General features: G+C 42.1%; 1 protein-coding gene across 1 annotated transcript in view; it reads right to left on the bottom strand.

Annotated features, from left to right (window-relative positions):
- Positions 1–15,061, bottom strand: part of GPR158 (G protein-coupled receptor 158) — a 315,239-nt gene extending 300,178 nt beyond the window's left edge. The window contains exon 1 of the mRNA XM_087815878.1: positions 14,154–15,061. Within this exon, the coding sequence (XP_087672004.1) occupies positions 14,154–15,061 (908 nt within the window). The remainder of the gene's footprint in view (positions 1–14,153) is intronic.
- Between the last annotated feature and the right edge of the window lie 1,313 nt (positions 15,062–16,374).

The raw sequence follows: 16,374 nt of genomic DNA, 5'->3' as shown, positions 1-16,374 counted from the left end.
ATTGAAACTGTATGTGACTGATTTTCTCCCCAATTTATACTGCAGTTATATGTGGTCAGTACCATTCCACCTAAACAATAGTTAAGAAATTTTGGGACACAAAGAGGTGAAATTGTTTGCCTAAGGACACACACTAAATAAGGAAAAGAGCTGAATATGTTGTCCATATCATAGGTATAAGGGTAAGAAGACTGGTCAAAAGACCCGAGTTCAAGTTCTTATTCAAGTTGGTGAGTTAAGCATATGTATCCCTACCTCATTGCTCTACATGCCATTACAATGGCTATAAATAAGTACGAGAGGGAATAAGAAGAAAAAGCTGACCAAAGATTTGACACAGTTCTGTGGGATCACACTAATAATAAGCCAGGGTGGTGGCAGCTAAACCCAGGACATGCCAGGGAGAAGGTGAGGACAGAGATAGAACCTGCTCTTCCAGTAGAGTTTCAAGGATGATTTTAAGCTCAAAGTAAATTGGTTTCAGGAGTGGAAGTTGAAAATAAGGCAAACATCCAGGTGGTGAATTGAAGGACTTCTCAGCAGTTACACGAGTTGGCACATCCTCTCCTTGTGTGCATTGTTGGCATTTATTACCAAGCTAAAACCAAGAACTATTCTCTATAGACATTGAAAAAATGCCTGGGAGGAGCTAAAACTTCTAAAACGATTATTAATGTAGTTCTCACAGAGGTAAAGGTCTAGGATGAGCCAAAGATTGCCAACTTTCTTCTCAGGCATCCAAAAGTGAATGAAGCCTGACAGTCAAGAGAGAGTTTACTGAGGAGCTAGGCCTAGACCTCTGTCACAAGAATGCATGCCATCTAGCTGTATAAATTAACCTAGTCCTCTAATCATAAATTCATGAGTAAGGATCACACCTGAGGTCAACTGATAGTATAAAGAAGGACCTGTATGAACAAGCAAAATAACTGAAACTGGAACACACAGCAGTAATTCAGGAATCAGGTGATAATTTAACAGATATTTTAATTAATAGCCTCAAAAAGATTTAAGAAGAACATACAATTGTGAAAAAGAAACAATTAGAGCAAGAAAGAATTCATGAAAATGAAGAGAGATTGACAAACGAAATGTTACAGATAGAAGGAAATAATTTTAAGCAGTCATAAAAGGAAACTTCTGAGTGGAGAAGTCTAAAAGGGCCAACTAAGTGGTAAGGTTGATGAATAAAAAGAATTGCATCTAACACATCATCATGAATATGCAAAACTCCAACAAAAAAGAAAATATCTTAAAATTTTCTGTGAAGAGAAAAGATTACCTACGAAGATATAACAAAGCAAGTTAACATCAATTTTTTTTTACCGGCAAAATGAATGCTAAAAACAATATAATGTCTTTAAAATTCTGAAGGCAAAAGGACTTTGAACCCATAATTCTATATTCTGACAAACAATCAATCATGCCTGAAGACAAAGACATTTTCAGACATGGGAAGACTTAAAAATTTTACCTTCCACAGATCCTTTCCAAAAAAGTACTTAAAATTGTGCACTAAGGAGTGAAAAAAAAATAATTCTAGAAATAAGAGGACCTGCATCCAACACATAGTTGAATCTAAAATTTCAATAACTAGAAAAGATTTCCATGATAAGTATTCTGCAGAAGACCTAAAGCAACTTGTACAAACTAATGAGAATCCAAGAAGAATGTTATCAACAAAAATGTGACTATTCTTTAACAAATGCAATGATTAAGATGATCCTAGAAATAAACAAAACATACAGTTCCTTTATGTTTCTTTAACATAAAAAAGAAAGGCAATTGGCAATTGCAAGAGGGGAGGGGTGGAATTATTTGAAAAGTCTCTCTACAGACATGCACAACCTGAAAGTAGCATGGTTTGAGCAAATAACTGATCTAAGAACAAAGAAAGATAAATCGTTGGACCTTGAAATGTGGAACACTCTGAAAACAGCATGGAATCAGTTATTCAAGTTTCAATTCTTAGAGGCAACTAATGGACAAAGCCTAGAAGTATTGGTTTTGTTTGTTTACTATAGTGGCAGAATATAAATGTTACTACCTTTCATTATCTAAAAATATTGGAATAAGCAACAGGAGTAGGAGAGTGAAGAAGTAAAGGTAAAGACGAGAGCCCTGCTGGCGTGGCTCAGTGGTTAAAGCATCTACCTGCAGAGCAAAGGGTCGTAGGTTCGATTCTGCTCAATGGCTAGTTCCCCAGGTGGGTGCAGAAGGCAACCAATCTCTGTGTCTCTCTAACATCTGTGTCTCTTGCACATCTGTGTCTCCCTCGTATCCTCAGATGAGGATTAACAACAACAAAAGAGTAAAGAACAGAAGATACTATTTAAAATTTAGGGATGCAAAAATCAAGTTAACCAACAGGAAAAAATAAAATGTAATTAATAAAACAATAGAGAAAGTAGGGAAAGAAAAAATGAAATATAGAGAAGCTAAATTTCACATTTGTCAGACTGGAGAAGCTAATGGTGATTTTTTTTATTTCCTAAAACCCATAATCTCAATTTCTATTGTTAATAGTGAGGGTATTTTTCCATTGCTTTTCAGAGGGGGGGGAGGGGGGAGGGGGAGGGAGGGAGAAACATCAACCAGGGCCCGGGATCCAGCCTGCAATGGAAGAGGTTAAGTGCCCTTGGCCAAAATCAAACCCGAGACCGTTAAGTCTGAGGGCCAATGCTCTAACCACTGAGCAAGCTGGCTATGGCTATTGTTAATACTTTTTATTAGAAATCTATTTCTGCCTATACTTGTTTTCCTGTCCTCCAAATTCATGTCCCAAATGTTCATGGTCTTGATTCTGGCTTTTCTGATCTGACTTCTGCACCTTGTGCCACTGGCTGGCAGTTTTTCAGGCAGCCCTTGACCTCCACATCTTAGAACTCACCATCTTAGACCTCACCATAAAAGGCAACAAAGATTGTGTCAGAAAATGCCAAATGACAGGACCTGCCAGGACCAGCTTGAGAGAAGTCAAGGACCTGCAGGATGTCATCCTAGGGGAGGGGATTTGCACATGAGTTTACCAGCTATGCCTCTCCCCTTTTTCTCCTGCTGTCTGTGTCTGGAAAGTGGTTCGCTTTACAGGTTTAAATCAGGGAGCAAGAGAACACCCAACTGATTTTTCTAAGAAATTCTGGTTTTGGATCTCTACCTCCCTTACCTCTCAAATATTCCAGTTAATCCATTCATACCTGAGAGAATGGAGCAACTAAAAATAGCAAATTCTTTGACTGAAATCTCATCAGAGAAACTGGAAAACCTAACCCCCAGAGCTAAGGGAGGCCAGGGCAGGAAGGAGAAGACTGAAAGAGAAATACGCAACCAAAATAAAGCAAGAATTTATAATAAAATCATCCAAAGGGAAAAAAATGAAAATACATTTACAATTTACATATTACTACAAGGGTAAACATTTTTAAAGCACTTAAAATATTTCTATATTACCACAACATTTTAACCATTTATTGAACCTTACTCTCATCTTCTGCCTCATTACCCATCTCTCACTCCATCCCAGCAACGTTGACTTTCTTCCATTCTTAGAGCACTTAAAGCTCATTCCTATCTCAAGGCCTTTGTACTTTTTTGTTTTCTACCTGAAACATGATCACCTCAGTTTGTTTCATGGCTATCTCTTTCTCATCCGAGATTTAACTCAGAGTCACCTTTCCAGAGAGGTCTGCGGTCCACCCTACCTCTCGGCCATTCTCTACCACATTACCTTATATACCTACTGATAGCACTTGTTTCTGTCAAAACTTATATCTTATATTTAGCTTATTTTCTATCTCCCTCTCAGTGCACACAAAAAAAAAATCCCTGAGAACTGGGATTTTTGTCTGTCGTTTTCAATATTATATCCTCAGTACCTATAGCCCTAGCCAGGCACATATTATATACTCTATAATTTTTAAAAAGGAATAGTGCATTTCAGACATCATGCTAAGCTCTTTACATATATAACTGTATCTGCTCTTTACAACAATGTACTCTACACCCTTTGCAGATAAGGAAATTGAGCCACAGAGGGAGTTATATAACTTGCCCAGTGTCACACAGTATGTGAAAGTGGAAGCTCGTGGATTCAAATCTAGGTTTATAACCCCAAAACTTTCTCCTAGACACTCTCCCATGCTACCTCCCTGAAATATGCAAGGCACTGAGCACAGGGCGTCATAAAATGTGGCCTTTGCACTTGAAGAACGTACAGAACTGGTTGGGGACATAGGATGTTTGCATAAAGAGACAAGTCATAATAATAAGAGGCAGCCACTCCAATGAATGTCCCTGTCTTAAAGGTGAGGAAACACAAAAGAACCCAAAATCAGGTGAGGGAAACCAGCATACAGCTCAGTGACTCACCATTCCAAGGCTGAGGACCTGTGATTGCCCTGCCTGCATAAAGAACCTGCTAGTCATTCTAGCCATACCAGTGGGATCGTGCACGACATTGGAGTGCTTCACATACCCAGAATGGCTGCAGCTGAAATGGCTAAGTATTTATAATATTTAATTTCTATTCTTAAAATCTTGTAAAATGGATTAAAATTTCTTCAAATACTGTTTACTTTTCCCAAATTTGGGGTTTAAGGACCAGCTGCCTCTGAATTACAAAGGCTTTTTTGTAATAAGACTTCAGAACCCATCCCCTGGATTATCTCATTCACATGGTCTGGGGAGGGCCTGTGGACACACTATCAGGCTTTTCTAGTGATCTTGATGCACGGCAAGGTTTGGGACCAGTGAATAATGAACATACATTAACCTCTATGATGACTTGGGATCTTTTGATTTGTGCCTGTTATTCAACTGTGACTTCACTGCAGTCATAGCTAGTGTGAATGATGGTCACCACATCCCTGGGTCTCAATTTCCTCACCTGTCAAAGCAAAAATAAATCCGATTATATGATCTCTAAAATCTTATTTACTTCTAAAATTCTAATTCTTCAGAAAGGAGCTTTTTCAGGATATTGACTAAAACATGGCTTCCTTAAAGAATGCCTCCCCACATTATATATATATATAATATCTATGTGTATATATGTATGCACACATATATACATTATATATACATATTGCACATATAATATATATACACATTATATATATACATATATATACACATACATACATACATACACACACACACACTTTCTTTACCAAATGAATAATGGGAAGCCTGAAATATAAAACATTTAACCACAGAAGTAGTGAAACCATGGTAGCAACAGATTCTGCAAATAATTTGTCTAGTTCTTTATGTGCCTTGATGACATATAAATTTAAATTATTTAATATTCCATTGATCCATCAAAAATGGCCAGTTTTCATTCTGGGTTTTTCAGGTTCTATATGTGCATTAATCTTATGTTCCAAAAAAACCCCACAAGTATGTAAATAAATGAATAAATAGAAATGTGATTCGACAAACTTACACACTCACTCACATACACATACACATACATATAGAATCCTTGAAATAAAGATAGTTCCAGAATAGCACAATTATATGTGTTCCCTCTACACCAGCAACTTTCAACCATAGGCTTTCCCTTATCCCCAAGAGAGATTTGGCAATGTTTGTAGATATTTTTGATTGTCACACTGGGCAGGGAGGTTGCTACTGGCATCTCGTGGGTACAGGCCAGGGGTGCTGCTAAACATCTTACAATGAACAACACAGCCTGCACAACAAATGATTACCTGGCCCAAACTGTTGGTAGTGCTGAGGTTGAGAAACTCTACTCTACATAGTGGTCTGAGGGATCAACTAAGGGGAAAACCAAACTCTTTATTCCATTCCAAGTAGCTGACTAGAAAAGAGAAAGAAAAAGCACACCTCCACAATTCAACATGAATTTCATTAACCAAAACTAGTTATGTGGCTACACCATAAAGTTTTATTTCCACCTTGACACTTGTAAGCACTTTAGAAAGGAAAGAGGTATTTTCTTCTATTTTTTGTATCTATAAGTGGTTTTTTACTCTCACTGTCCTGGCATTTTCTCACAATGTTAGTGAAATGCTTTGCCACATGGTGTGGGAAAGCATTTTGATAATCCTTACCTCACCTATTCTGAAGATAAAAGTTTCTGCAGCTTTTCTGGCCCAGTGTTTTATATATTGCACATACATTAAAAGTAAAATATGGTTACATGTTTTAGTATAGCTTGCTTTTTAAAGAAAATTATGAAGACCAATAGCAATCCAATTCATATACAACAGTAAGGTCTAGATTTTGTTTCCATATATGTATACTTTGCTGCACCTTGATAACTTATAGACAGTAAAAGAACTTTATACTTGGAGAGTCGTTGGAGTTTGTTCTCCCATTTCCTAATATATAGTTCATCAAATATAAGATGCCATTAACTGAAAGATACCCTGTTTTATTATGTACCACTGAAAGAAAATGTATGTCAATTGAAAATGACGTGCCCTCAACCATAAGACATCTCAATTTGAGAGACATAAAAATGTAATAAAGGTACATCTTAGAACTGCAAAAATATATTATTCTATACTATAATACCTTTTCCTCTTTCTCAGATAAAAGCCACATGTTATGTTATTCTATAAAAGTTCTTCCATAATAATGTAACAAGGCCTACACATCGCACAAAACACATAAATGGTGAAAAAACTAACTTAAAGCATATACCAAAATCTTATGTAATTCTAAGGTTTCTCTCAAGTTATAGATGCATTAGGTACTTTGCTAACTAGACAGGATTTTTTAAAAATCTAGTATATAGTTTTTCTATGGTGAAAATTATATTTATTATAGTTTTTAATTGGGGAAAGTTGCAACAGATAACTAGTTATCTAGTTATAGTTTTTAAATGGGGGAAGTTACAACAGGTATTATAATGAATAAAAATTAACTGGATCTCAATTAATTAGAAGTATTAGTTAACTGTGAGAGAGAGAATGCCTTTGACAAAAAAGTAGGTAACAGGACTTTTGTTTAGGGAAAATGATCTTGGAACCAGATCACATTTAAGCTAATTCTGTGTTTTTTATAAATTTTACCTATAATGAAGGTAAGGAAACTACAGTTGACCCTTCAACAACATGGGGGTAGGGATCCTGACCACTCCCTGCAATCCTGTGCAGTGGAAAATATGCGTATAACTTTTGACTCCCTCAAAACTTAACTATAAATAGCTACTGTTGAACAGAAGCCTTACAGGTAACATAAACAGTTGATTAACACATATTTTTAATATGTTTTTACTGTGTGTGTTTTTTTAGAGAGAGAGAAACATCAATGCAAGAGAGAAACAGATCAGCTGCCTCCTGCACACTCCCTACTTGTGGATCGAGTCCACAACCTGAGCATGTGCCCTAACAGGGAAGGGAACCGGCAGCCTTTCTGTGCATGGGGTGATGCCCAACCAACTGAGCCACACTGGCCAGGGCAACACATATTTTGTATGTTATATGTATTTTATAACGTGTTTGTACAATAAAAAGAGCAAAGAAAATCATCAAGAAGAGAAAAACATTTACAGTATTTACTGAAAAGAATTTGTGTTTAAGTGGACCCATGCAGTTCAAATCCATGTTGTTCAAGAGTCAACTGTAGATGTATCCTGTGATTGCTTTGAGGTACTCTAATATCCTTTGGGGGGGGGGAGTCAGTCTTGGTTCCTATACTAAGTTTGGTGTTATAGAAAGGTTGGGAGGGGGAGACTGGGGGGACTTGAGAAAGACTTTTAGACAAGAGGATTAATCCTTTCCTAAGCTGAATAAGTATTTCATAGAACAGCCTATCTACCTAAATATTTTCATAGGTCAAGTTTTTTCCTATATGAAGAAAAACTTGGATGAGTAAATGCCCAGCCAAAGTAGAAATTACACATAGAAATAGTTTGTTTTTTTACTAGAAGCTGAAAAGCAAATAAGCCTAAATACAGTAAAACTAACCCCAGTACATACGCCATAGCTGTGCTGGGCAAGAAGCTTAATAATGCTGTTGGCTACAAAGTCTCCCCAGCACCAGTGAGCTGCCTATTTGACATAGTGGCCATCCAGCTGCGAAAGTTGTCAAAAGCTCAGCGCACTGTTTTGGTAATTTTGCTTAAATAACCCTGTGAATACTGATCCAGAACTAAAGAGAGAAAACAAACAAGGCCCTAATGGTTCTATACCAACCAAGTGAAAATAACATCAACAACATACTTCTTGGCATCCCAGTACGTTACACTATGATCACAAAACACAGTGCACGTTGGAAGGGGAGCCTTATAACCCTGAAGAGTGAGCAACAAACTGCTGCCTTTCTGAAGCTGAAAGTAAAATTTAAGTCATCCAGCAGCTGAGGCTATACAATCAGTCCAGTGCGGGCACCAGTCCCCTCTCCGGAGGGTAGGCATCTATTCTTGTTATTTATTTGGCATTCTTGGGAATCCCATTTCTGCTTCCAAATGCTCATTCTAGAAAATGGCAGGTGGTGCTGTACCACTGCTGCACCACAATAAACAGCCCGTTTTGAAATTTTAAGGCCAACTATAGAGGGAAATTGAAAAGGGTTATTAATGAGAGTAATTAAGGTGCTTCAATATGCCTAAACATCGGTGATCCTGAGGGAAATAACAGGTACACTGAGGCCCTTTCTTTGGAAACTTGTAAAACAAGTTTTACAAGTTGACTTTAAGTGAATTTAGGGATCTTTTAAGATCTGGACACTCAGATCATGCTTATTCTTATTTTGAAATGGAATTCTCATTTCAGAGAGAGAGGCAGAGAGAATAACTCAGTGTACACTGAGGCCTTCTGTAAATATTCTATGAATAAATGACCATGATAAAGTCAAACACTGGACATGTATAAACATGATCTGCATTTAAATGAGCATACATTAAAGGATCTCAGCATTATAATCAAGTAAAACTTCAAAAATTAAAGTGACACATTTGGTGGTGTGCATAATTATAGACTTTTAGGATTATAAAGAGCCTAAAGGTCACCTAGCCCAACCCCCTCAATTTACGGATGAGGAAACTGATGATTTGAAAGGCAACTGCTGCCCATGGTCACACTGTAAGTAAAGGATGTGGTCCAGGCTGGTGCCAACATCTGTCTCTAAGGCCAGTATTTCCACCAGGATCCACAGCCTTCACAATAATTAAGAATGAAACTAAGCCATCATTAAAATTATAAATTACTATAAATACAGCTAAACTAAGAACTTTTATGTTCAGCTGAGGACAGGATTTGGGAAGACAGAAGCTACAATACAGAATATTTACTGAACTTTCTATGTGATGATACTTCTTCATTTAGTTTTTAGAAAATCACAAAGGGGATACACTTTACTATTTAGTTTAGAGATGAAATAATTGAGACTCAAAAGTCTCCTAAAAACCCATTGATCTACAACCCAGGTAAAATCTCTGTTTCCAAAGCTTACTTGTTGACTATTTGGACAGGCCACTTAATAATTCACAGAACAAAGAGTTATAAAGGTATTTGGACATCACTGAGTTTGGTCCCGCATTTTAATTATGCAGAAACTGATTTTCAGACAGGTAATACAGCCAGTAAGAGACAAAACTGGGACTTGAGGCAAAATTCTGACTTATAAGAATAATGTTTTTCTCACAACAAAATATACTTGCTTTTATGATTGGCCTAAAAAAAATAAGTGAATAATACTTACTTAGGCCAAATATATTGTTTCAAACCATTACCATATTATATTTTTAATAACAGTGTGAAAACAAAATTGCTAAGACATAGCAGCATAGGGTAGTAGAAAGACAATACAAGCTTCATAGCTAAATATATCTATATTTGATTTAGGCTCCTTAATTTACTAGCTGTGTTACTTTGGTCAGGTTGTTCAACTTTTCTGAAGTTGTAACTACCAAAGAGTACTAAGAATAAAATGCACTGGTATATATAAAGCACCTAACATATAGAATGTGCTCAATATATAATGATTCCCATTATTTCTAAACTACCACTAAAGAACAGTGCCACTTTAGCAAATTCCTTTAGCCCTTTGGGTCTCAATTTCTTCTACTCTAAAATGAGGCAGGAAAAAAAAAAACAAAAACGAACAAATAAAAAACACAAATGAATCCTAAGAACCTTTCAGTTCACCAAGAAATAAGTAATTCCCAAAGATTCCTTCACATTAATTTAAATTCAACAAACACTTAAGTACCTCATATCCACCCTAGGCCTGAACAGTTCCAACTACCACCAAGGAAAGTATCTACGATTTCAGCAGAATTGGACCAGCTGCATAGTACTTTAAGTTCCACAAAGAAAAACTACTATGCAAAACCAAAGCACTTAACTTTAAGGAAAACTCTACAAAGACATTAGAAAGCTAATGAAATAAATAAAAATAATTTAGGATATACCTTAAATTATTACTCTGATTTTTTTGCTAGGATTGAAGAACTAAAATATTTATACAATAGGACTGTAACAAAAGGTTCAAGAGATATTTAGAGCAACTAATAGCATTTTTTAAAAGAAAGAAAGGAACAATAAACATCTCTTCCCATGTGAGTTTTATGCTAAACGCTAAAATTTAAGATACTTGTGTCATTCTGAAACAGAAGAATAAAATCTCTGAGAGGCGTTTTACAGCGCTAAAGATTAATATAAGGAGGTAGTTGACCATTTTTGTACATTACTTTTGAATTTTGTGTTTTGGATTTACATTCTCTAAAAATAAAAAATAATGTAATTTAAATTATTGAATATTGTAAGCAAGACCTGGGAAAGTATGAACTGATCTTAAATGAAAATTTTAACTATAAAGTTTTTCCTCCTGTTCTCTTCCACAAGGAAGTCATTATCAATGGATTTTTTTTCCCATTACAGATAAGGCTTTTTATGAATAACACTCTACAGGTTCAAAATATATTTAAAGTCATGAGTAGAGCTCCTAACCATGGTTTCCCAAAAATTCACTTGAGGTTTACACTGTGGCCATACCTGTACAATATTATTGATCTGTATTTTAGAATATTAGAGTACACATCTTAGATGATAAAATGTTATCAACAGAAAAACTTTTGCTTTTAGTGAGTATGAAGGAAAAAAAAAAAAAAAGCCCATTTAAATACTATCTCAAATGTGTGAAATAATACATTATTTTCCTTAAAACTTAACAGCTTTGTTCTATAGGTTAATTTTTTTTGTCCTAAAAGATGATAAAGAGTAAACTATGTCCCACAACATACTTTGTGGAGAGCCAAAGAAATATGATTTAAGTGTATACATATCAACTTTAGTGTGAACCAGAGGCAGAAGGCCTGGATCCTGTATCTTTTGTTACCATGTGAGTTTTGGACAAGTCACTTCACCCTTCTGGTTCTGTTTATCTATGAAACAACAGGAGGAACTATCAGATGATCTCTTTAAGGTTTCTTCAGTTCCTATAATTAACATCTGTGTGTATCCTCAATACAGCACTTGAGAGGCACAGGACATGGGGCAAAAGCACTCACATGAGAGCGCTTATTCTCCTCTCCATGTGTGCTGCTAGGACAGCCAGCTTCTGTAGAGAGCCAGACACTAAATGGCCTGGCTTCATGCCGTGGCTAAAGAACATCATCGATGACTATGAAAGCACTTAAAGAGGCTCAGCGAGAGGAAACTATTTTCTGAGTGCAGTCCAAAAAATAGGCAGGGGGCATGTGAGTCCTCACAGCCTCAGCCTTTCATCTTGGCTGGCAGAGGCACTGAGTTCAGTCAGGAAACCTCTGCTTTCTGAGCTTTAAGAGAAATGATCCTGAAAATGAATGGCTCTCATCCCCAGTCCCATGTATGACACTTGAAAATACACATTTTTATGCAGCAACTGCATTACATGTAGCAACCCTAGGAGTTTAGCATAGTGGTAAAAGTATGAAATTGGCTCAAATCCTGGCTCTACTACTTAACTGCTGTGTGATCTTGGAAAAGAAGTTTAATCTCCCTGTGCTTCATGTTCTTTTTCTGTAAAATAGGGAAAATAATAAAACCTAACTCATAGAGTTGTTGTGAGGATTAATTAAGATAACACATGCAAAGCAGTTAGCACAGAGCCTGACATAAAGTAAATGTTGGGAGCACAGGAGGGAGGGGAAGGGAAGGGAAGGGAAGGGAAGGGAAGGGAAGGGAAGGGAAGGGAAGGGAAGGGAAGGGAAGGGAAGGGAAGGGAAGGGAAGGGAAGGGAAGGGAAGGGAAGGGAAGGGAAGGGAAGGGAAGGGAAGGGGGAAGGGGAAGGGGAAGGGAGGGGAGGGGAGGGGAGGGGAGGGGAGGGGAGGGGAGGGGAGGGGAGGGGAGGGGAGGGGAGGGGAGGGGAGGGGAGGGGAGGGGAGGGGAGGGGAGGGGAGGGGGGGGAGGGGAGGGGGGGGAGGGGAGGGGGGGGAGGAAGGAAGGGAGGGAGGGAGGAAGGAAGGGAGGGAGGGATGTTGGATGGTTGATTGACTGATCCTGGGACCTGGGAACCCCTTTTTGGGTTTATCTGAAGGTTACAAACAATATGCTAGCAGAGAATGGCATCTGCTAAGCTTTCCTCTTCTGAGCAAACAATATGGCAAAGACTCAAAGCTTGGGTCAGCTTTTACTAATAGGATCCTGCGGAAGTCAGGAAGAAATGAGATTATCCTGAAAGTAGGAAAGAGTTACTCTGGTTTAAGACAAGATGTTTAAAAGAGAAAACACACACACTTAATATGTTCATACAGAATCAGAAAAAGGGGTGTTTTTTTTATTTATGCCTTCTCAAGTGTTGCCAGCATTAAAAGCCACAGAATTTTATAACTGGATGGCTCCATAGAGACCATCTAGTTCAACTTCCTGACTTGATAGATAAGTAGCTGAGGCCCAGAAAGGTTAAGCAACTTAACTGAGGTCATTCATCAGTAAAAGGCAGTACCAAGACAAAGAAGCTTTCTAACTCCCCCATTTGCCCACCTAGTACTCAGCCTGGCATCTTTCACCCAGTTAGCATCCTGCCCTTGTGCCAAACAAAGCATTAAGACACATGCACAGGTTTCTCACTTTTGCCCAGGTTTCCAAAAAGTACAGAAGCAACCTGGACTGGATACCCCTCTTCCCCCAACCTTTCCAGAGCCTCACAGCGTGGGAGTTCTGGAGAATCCTGGTGGATCTGTGGCCTCTTTGGAGTTTCTGCTCTCTCTGTTCCTTCCTCACATGAACCCTGAAGAGCTACTTCTGGAAGTTTCTCATCTCAAAGGTCAGGAACTTCCCAGGGCAGAAGTTATCACTTGTTAATTTGCAAATTTTCACCTTCCCACAAATGCCATACCCTGAGACAGGAAATACGTCAAAAGTTTCCTCCAAGCTCCCTGAGTAAGTTCAGTCAGAAGAAATTCCTCCCTCCCCCCCTAAAATAAATAGCCAGGTTTGTTTATGAAATGCATGAGAATATGGAGGGCTGGAGAACTTTTAGGTACGCCTGACACACAGAATGGGAGAAAGAGGGGACCCAAGAAGGGGATATGGATTGAGAGGAGGAGGGAAATGGGTAGAAGGATCTGACCAAATTGCAAAGTCTGGATCCTGGAGACAGCTGTGCTGTTGCGACTGACTCACTGCTGAGGGAACAGAACTGCCAAGGGGGTTGCTGCTGTTTTACCAAAACAGATGGGTGGCCCAAACTACACACTAGGAAGCAGGCAAAAGCTACCCCGAGGTGGCAGAAACGAGGAACTCTCTCTTCCTCTCTGGTTCCCTTTTCTCTCGCACCTGGTGCTGGCCCTTCTGTGCCTGGCAGGCTCCACCGAGCTCTCCAGGTTCCCTAGCGTCACCCCTGACTGGGAACTCCCCGCCACTCCCTGCTCCCCCAAGAACTGAAGGGGAGGGGAGGGCACCAGAGGTTTTTCTCAGATCTGCCAAGTGCTCTCCCCACTGCCCCAGTCCCTGGCCCCTTGCAGGGAAACTGATCTGAGAAGCAGCCTTCGCGGAGTGTCTGAAACTGACAAACGTGGGGCGCTTCTTGTCCCGAAGCGCAGGAGCCCTCGCGGGGCGTCGCTCAGCCTCAGTCTCCGCTGCGAGGGTGGGAGGCGTAAGTGTCACATCCAAGTGCTCCTTCCCAGACCCCCACCCACCCACGAAGCTGGAAGGAAGGCTTCGCTTTACCCACCCCCCCACCCCCCACCGCCCCCCTACCTGAATTCCGGGACCAAGTTAGGCTGCAACCCGTAGAAAGCAGCGGAGAGAGTGACCAGCCACCCCGGCTTGTAACTCCCGTTCTCGCACTCCAGATAAGGCGGGGACCACCGGACGGGGCTCCTGTCCCCGCCGAGCCCGTCCCGCCGCCGCCAGCTGTGGCCCAGGCCCCGGGGCCCCTGGTGGGAGCCGCGGCGGTGTACTTGGGTCCGCCACTTGCGCCGGAAGCCGTGGAACCACTCGGTCTCCAGCGTGGCGTTGGCCAGGTGGTGAGCCGAGGACGACAGGTCCTGGAGCAGCACGCGACTCTCCTCGCGCGTGGCCTGGAGGAAGACCTGCGGGGCGGCCGCGGGCGCGGACAGCGACTGGGTGCTGAAGGTGAGGGCCGCGCGCGCGATGCTGGGCTCGCCCTCCAGGAGGCTCCGCACCAGCGCCCGGTACCACTCCAGGTCGTCCTGCAAGTTCTGCTCCCGCGACTTATTGCTCTGCAGCATCATGTTGAGGAAGTTGGTGGCGTGTGTCAGCGTGTCCAGCGCCCCGTGCAAAGAAGGATGGGAGCTGGCTAAGGCGGGCGACTTCCCCGGCAGGCCCGCCAACTCGTAGCGGCCGGAGCAGTTGGCTCGCTTCAGAAGGTGGGAGTCCCCGGTGTAGAGGTAAGAGGCCACGTCCGTGGGCACCTCCTCGGCCAGTTTCTGCGCCAAGATGGTGCCGTCGGTGGAGCGGCTCCAAGGAGCCCAGGGGTCCGAGGCTGAGGCTCGAGCCGGCTGCGGGGCGTGCTGCTTCGCCCTCAGGGTCCTCTCCCGAGGGAAGCCCGGCCGCCCCGCAGGGTCGCGGCTGGCGCCCACAGCTCCCGGTCCCAGAGGAGCGAGCAGGAAGCAGAAGAATAAGGGATAAGCCATGGCTCCCATCTGCCTCTCTCTCTCGGAGAGGAGAGGAGGTCAGGGGGGGAGACACTTGTTAAATGTTGGTCGTCAACTGATCAACAGTAAGACTTTTCCTAGGAGTCTTTCCCCTTCTCCAGATGGCACCCAGTCGAAAAGGACTTTAAAATAAGAATGTCTCGAAATCGGCCCGCCGGCGGGCTGAGCCAGCGTCACAGGAAATCGAATCACCTGTGGCAACGCTGGCTGCAGCCGCTGCACGATGTGTCGGCGGGGGCTTTAGGCGCCTCCCAGCCTAGAGCCGAGCAGGTTACCTCGCCTCCGGCGCCCGGCAGCCACAGCCAGCCTGCTGACGTCTTCCTGCTCGGCAGCTTCCCCGCCGTCCTCACCGAGGTGTGTTCCAGAGCCGAGGCTGCCGCTGCTGCCGCCGCGGCCGCCGAAAACGCTGCTCCATCACCTCGCCGCGGCGGGTCGTTCCCGCCTCCCGCCCCTGGCTCCGCCTCTGGCTCCGCTTCGCCCCGAGCGCGGAGCGCGCGCGCACAGACCCGCCCCGCGAGCGCGGGAGCCCGTCCCGCAAAGCCAAGGTTTCTTTGAAGATGATTGTCCTCTGGGGTCCGGAGGGCCAGGCAGCTGGTTAATTGGAGCTTTAGGTTTGGCCACAAACCACAGTCCTGCCTCTCCCCGCTCTCGGGAGGAAAGCCTATTTAAAGAGGCAGCTTGGCTTGGCCGCAACCAAACCCTGGCAGGGCCGCTTCAAGCCGTCCTGTTCCCTGTTTGGCCGGCTCCCCTGTCAATCAGCAGCCTGCTAGTTGTTGGGGTTGGGGCGGGAGCTGTCCAGTGCTGAACCCGAGGCGCACGGAGGAGGCACAGGAGGAGGCGGTGGCGCGACAGGCAGCAGCGCTGAGTCCTTTCACCCACTCGCGTTCCCCGATGACTCTGAACGCTGAGGGGGTGGGAGGAGGTGGGCGGGAGTGAGGGGAGAAGCGGAGCTTTTGTGGCTCAGAGGGAAGGAAACTTGAACGTACTGAGGAGGCGGGTGTTGGCGTCTTGCATGCTTAGTTCAATCAGCCTTTTCTTTTGCCTGAAAAAGAGGGAGAAAGGAGTTTTCATTTCTGACTTAAATCAGAGGGGAAGGACGTAGGATGGAGACGTGTGCTCCCCAGCATCTGCTCATTTTTGGCAAATCGTCAAATCCTCCTCCTTGTCGCTTAAAGAAATGATTAAAACCTACTTGCAGAGGTCTGAGCTGTGAGGGAGTAATGGAGACATCTACTGGCTGAGCCCTGAGAAAAAAAAAAAATGCCACATTTAAAGAACCTGTGCTTGAAAGGGCGCTGGGA

Source organism: Miniopterus natalensis, chromosome 1 (genome assembly GCF_054644295.1).
Source record: "Miniopterus natalensis isolate mMinNat1 chromosome 1, mMinNat1.hap1, whole genome shotgun sequence".
NCBI lineage: Eukaryota > Metazoa > Chordata > Mammalia > Chiroptera > Miniopteridae > Miniopterus > Miniopterus natalensis.
This window is presented reverse-complemented; position numbering and strand designations above follow the sequence as displayed.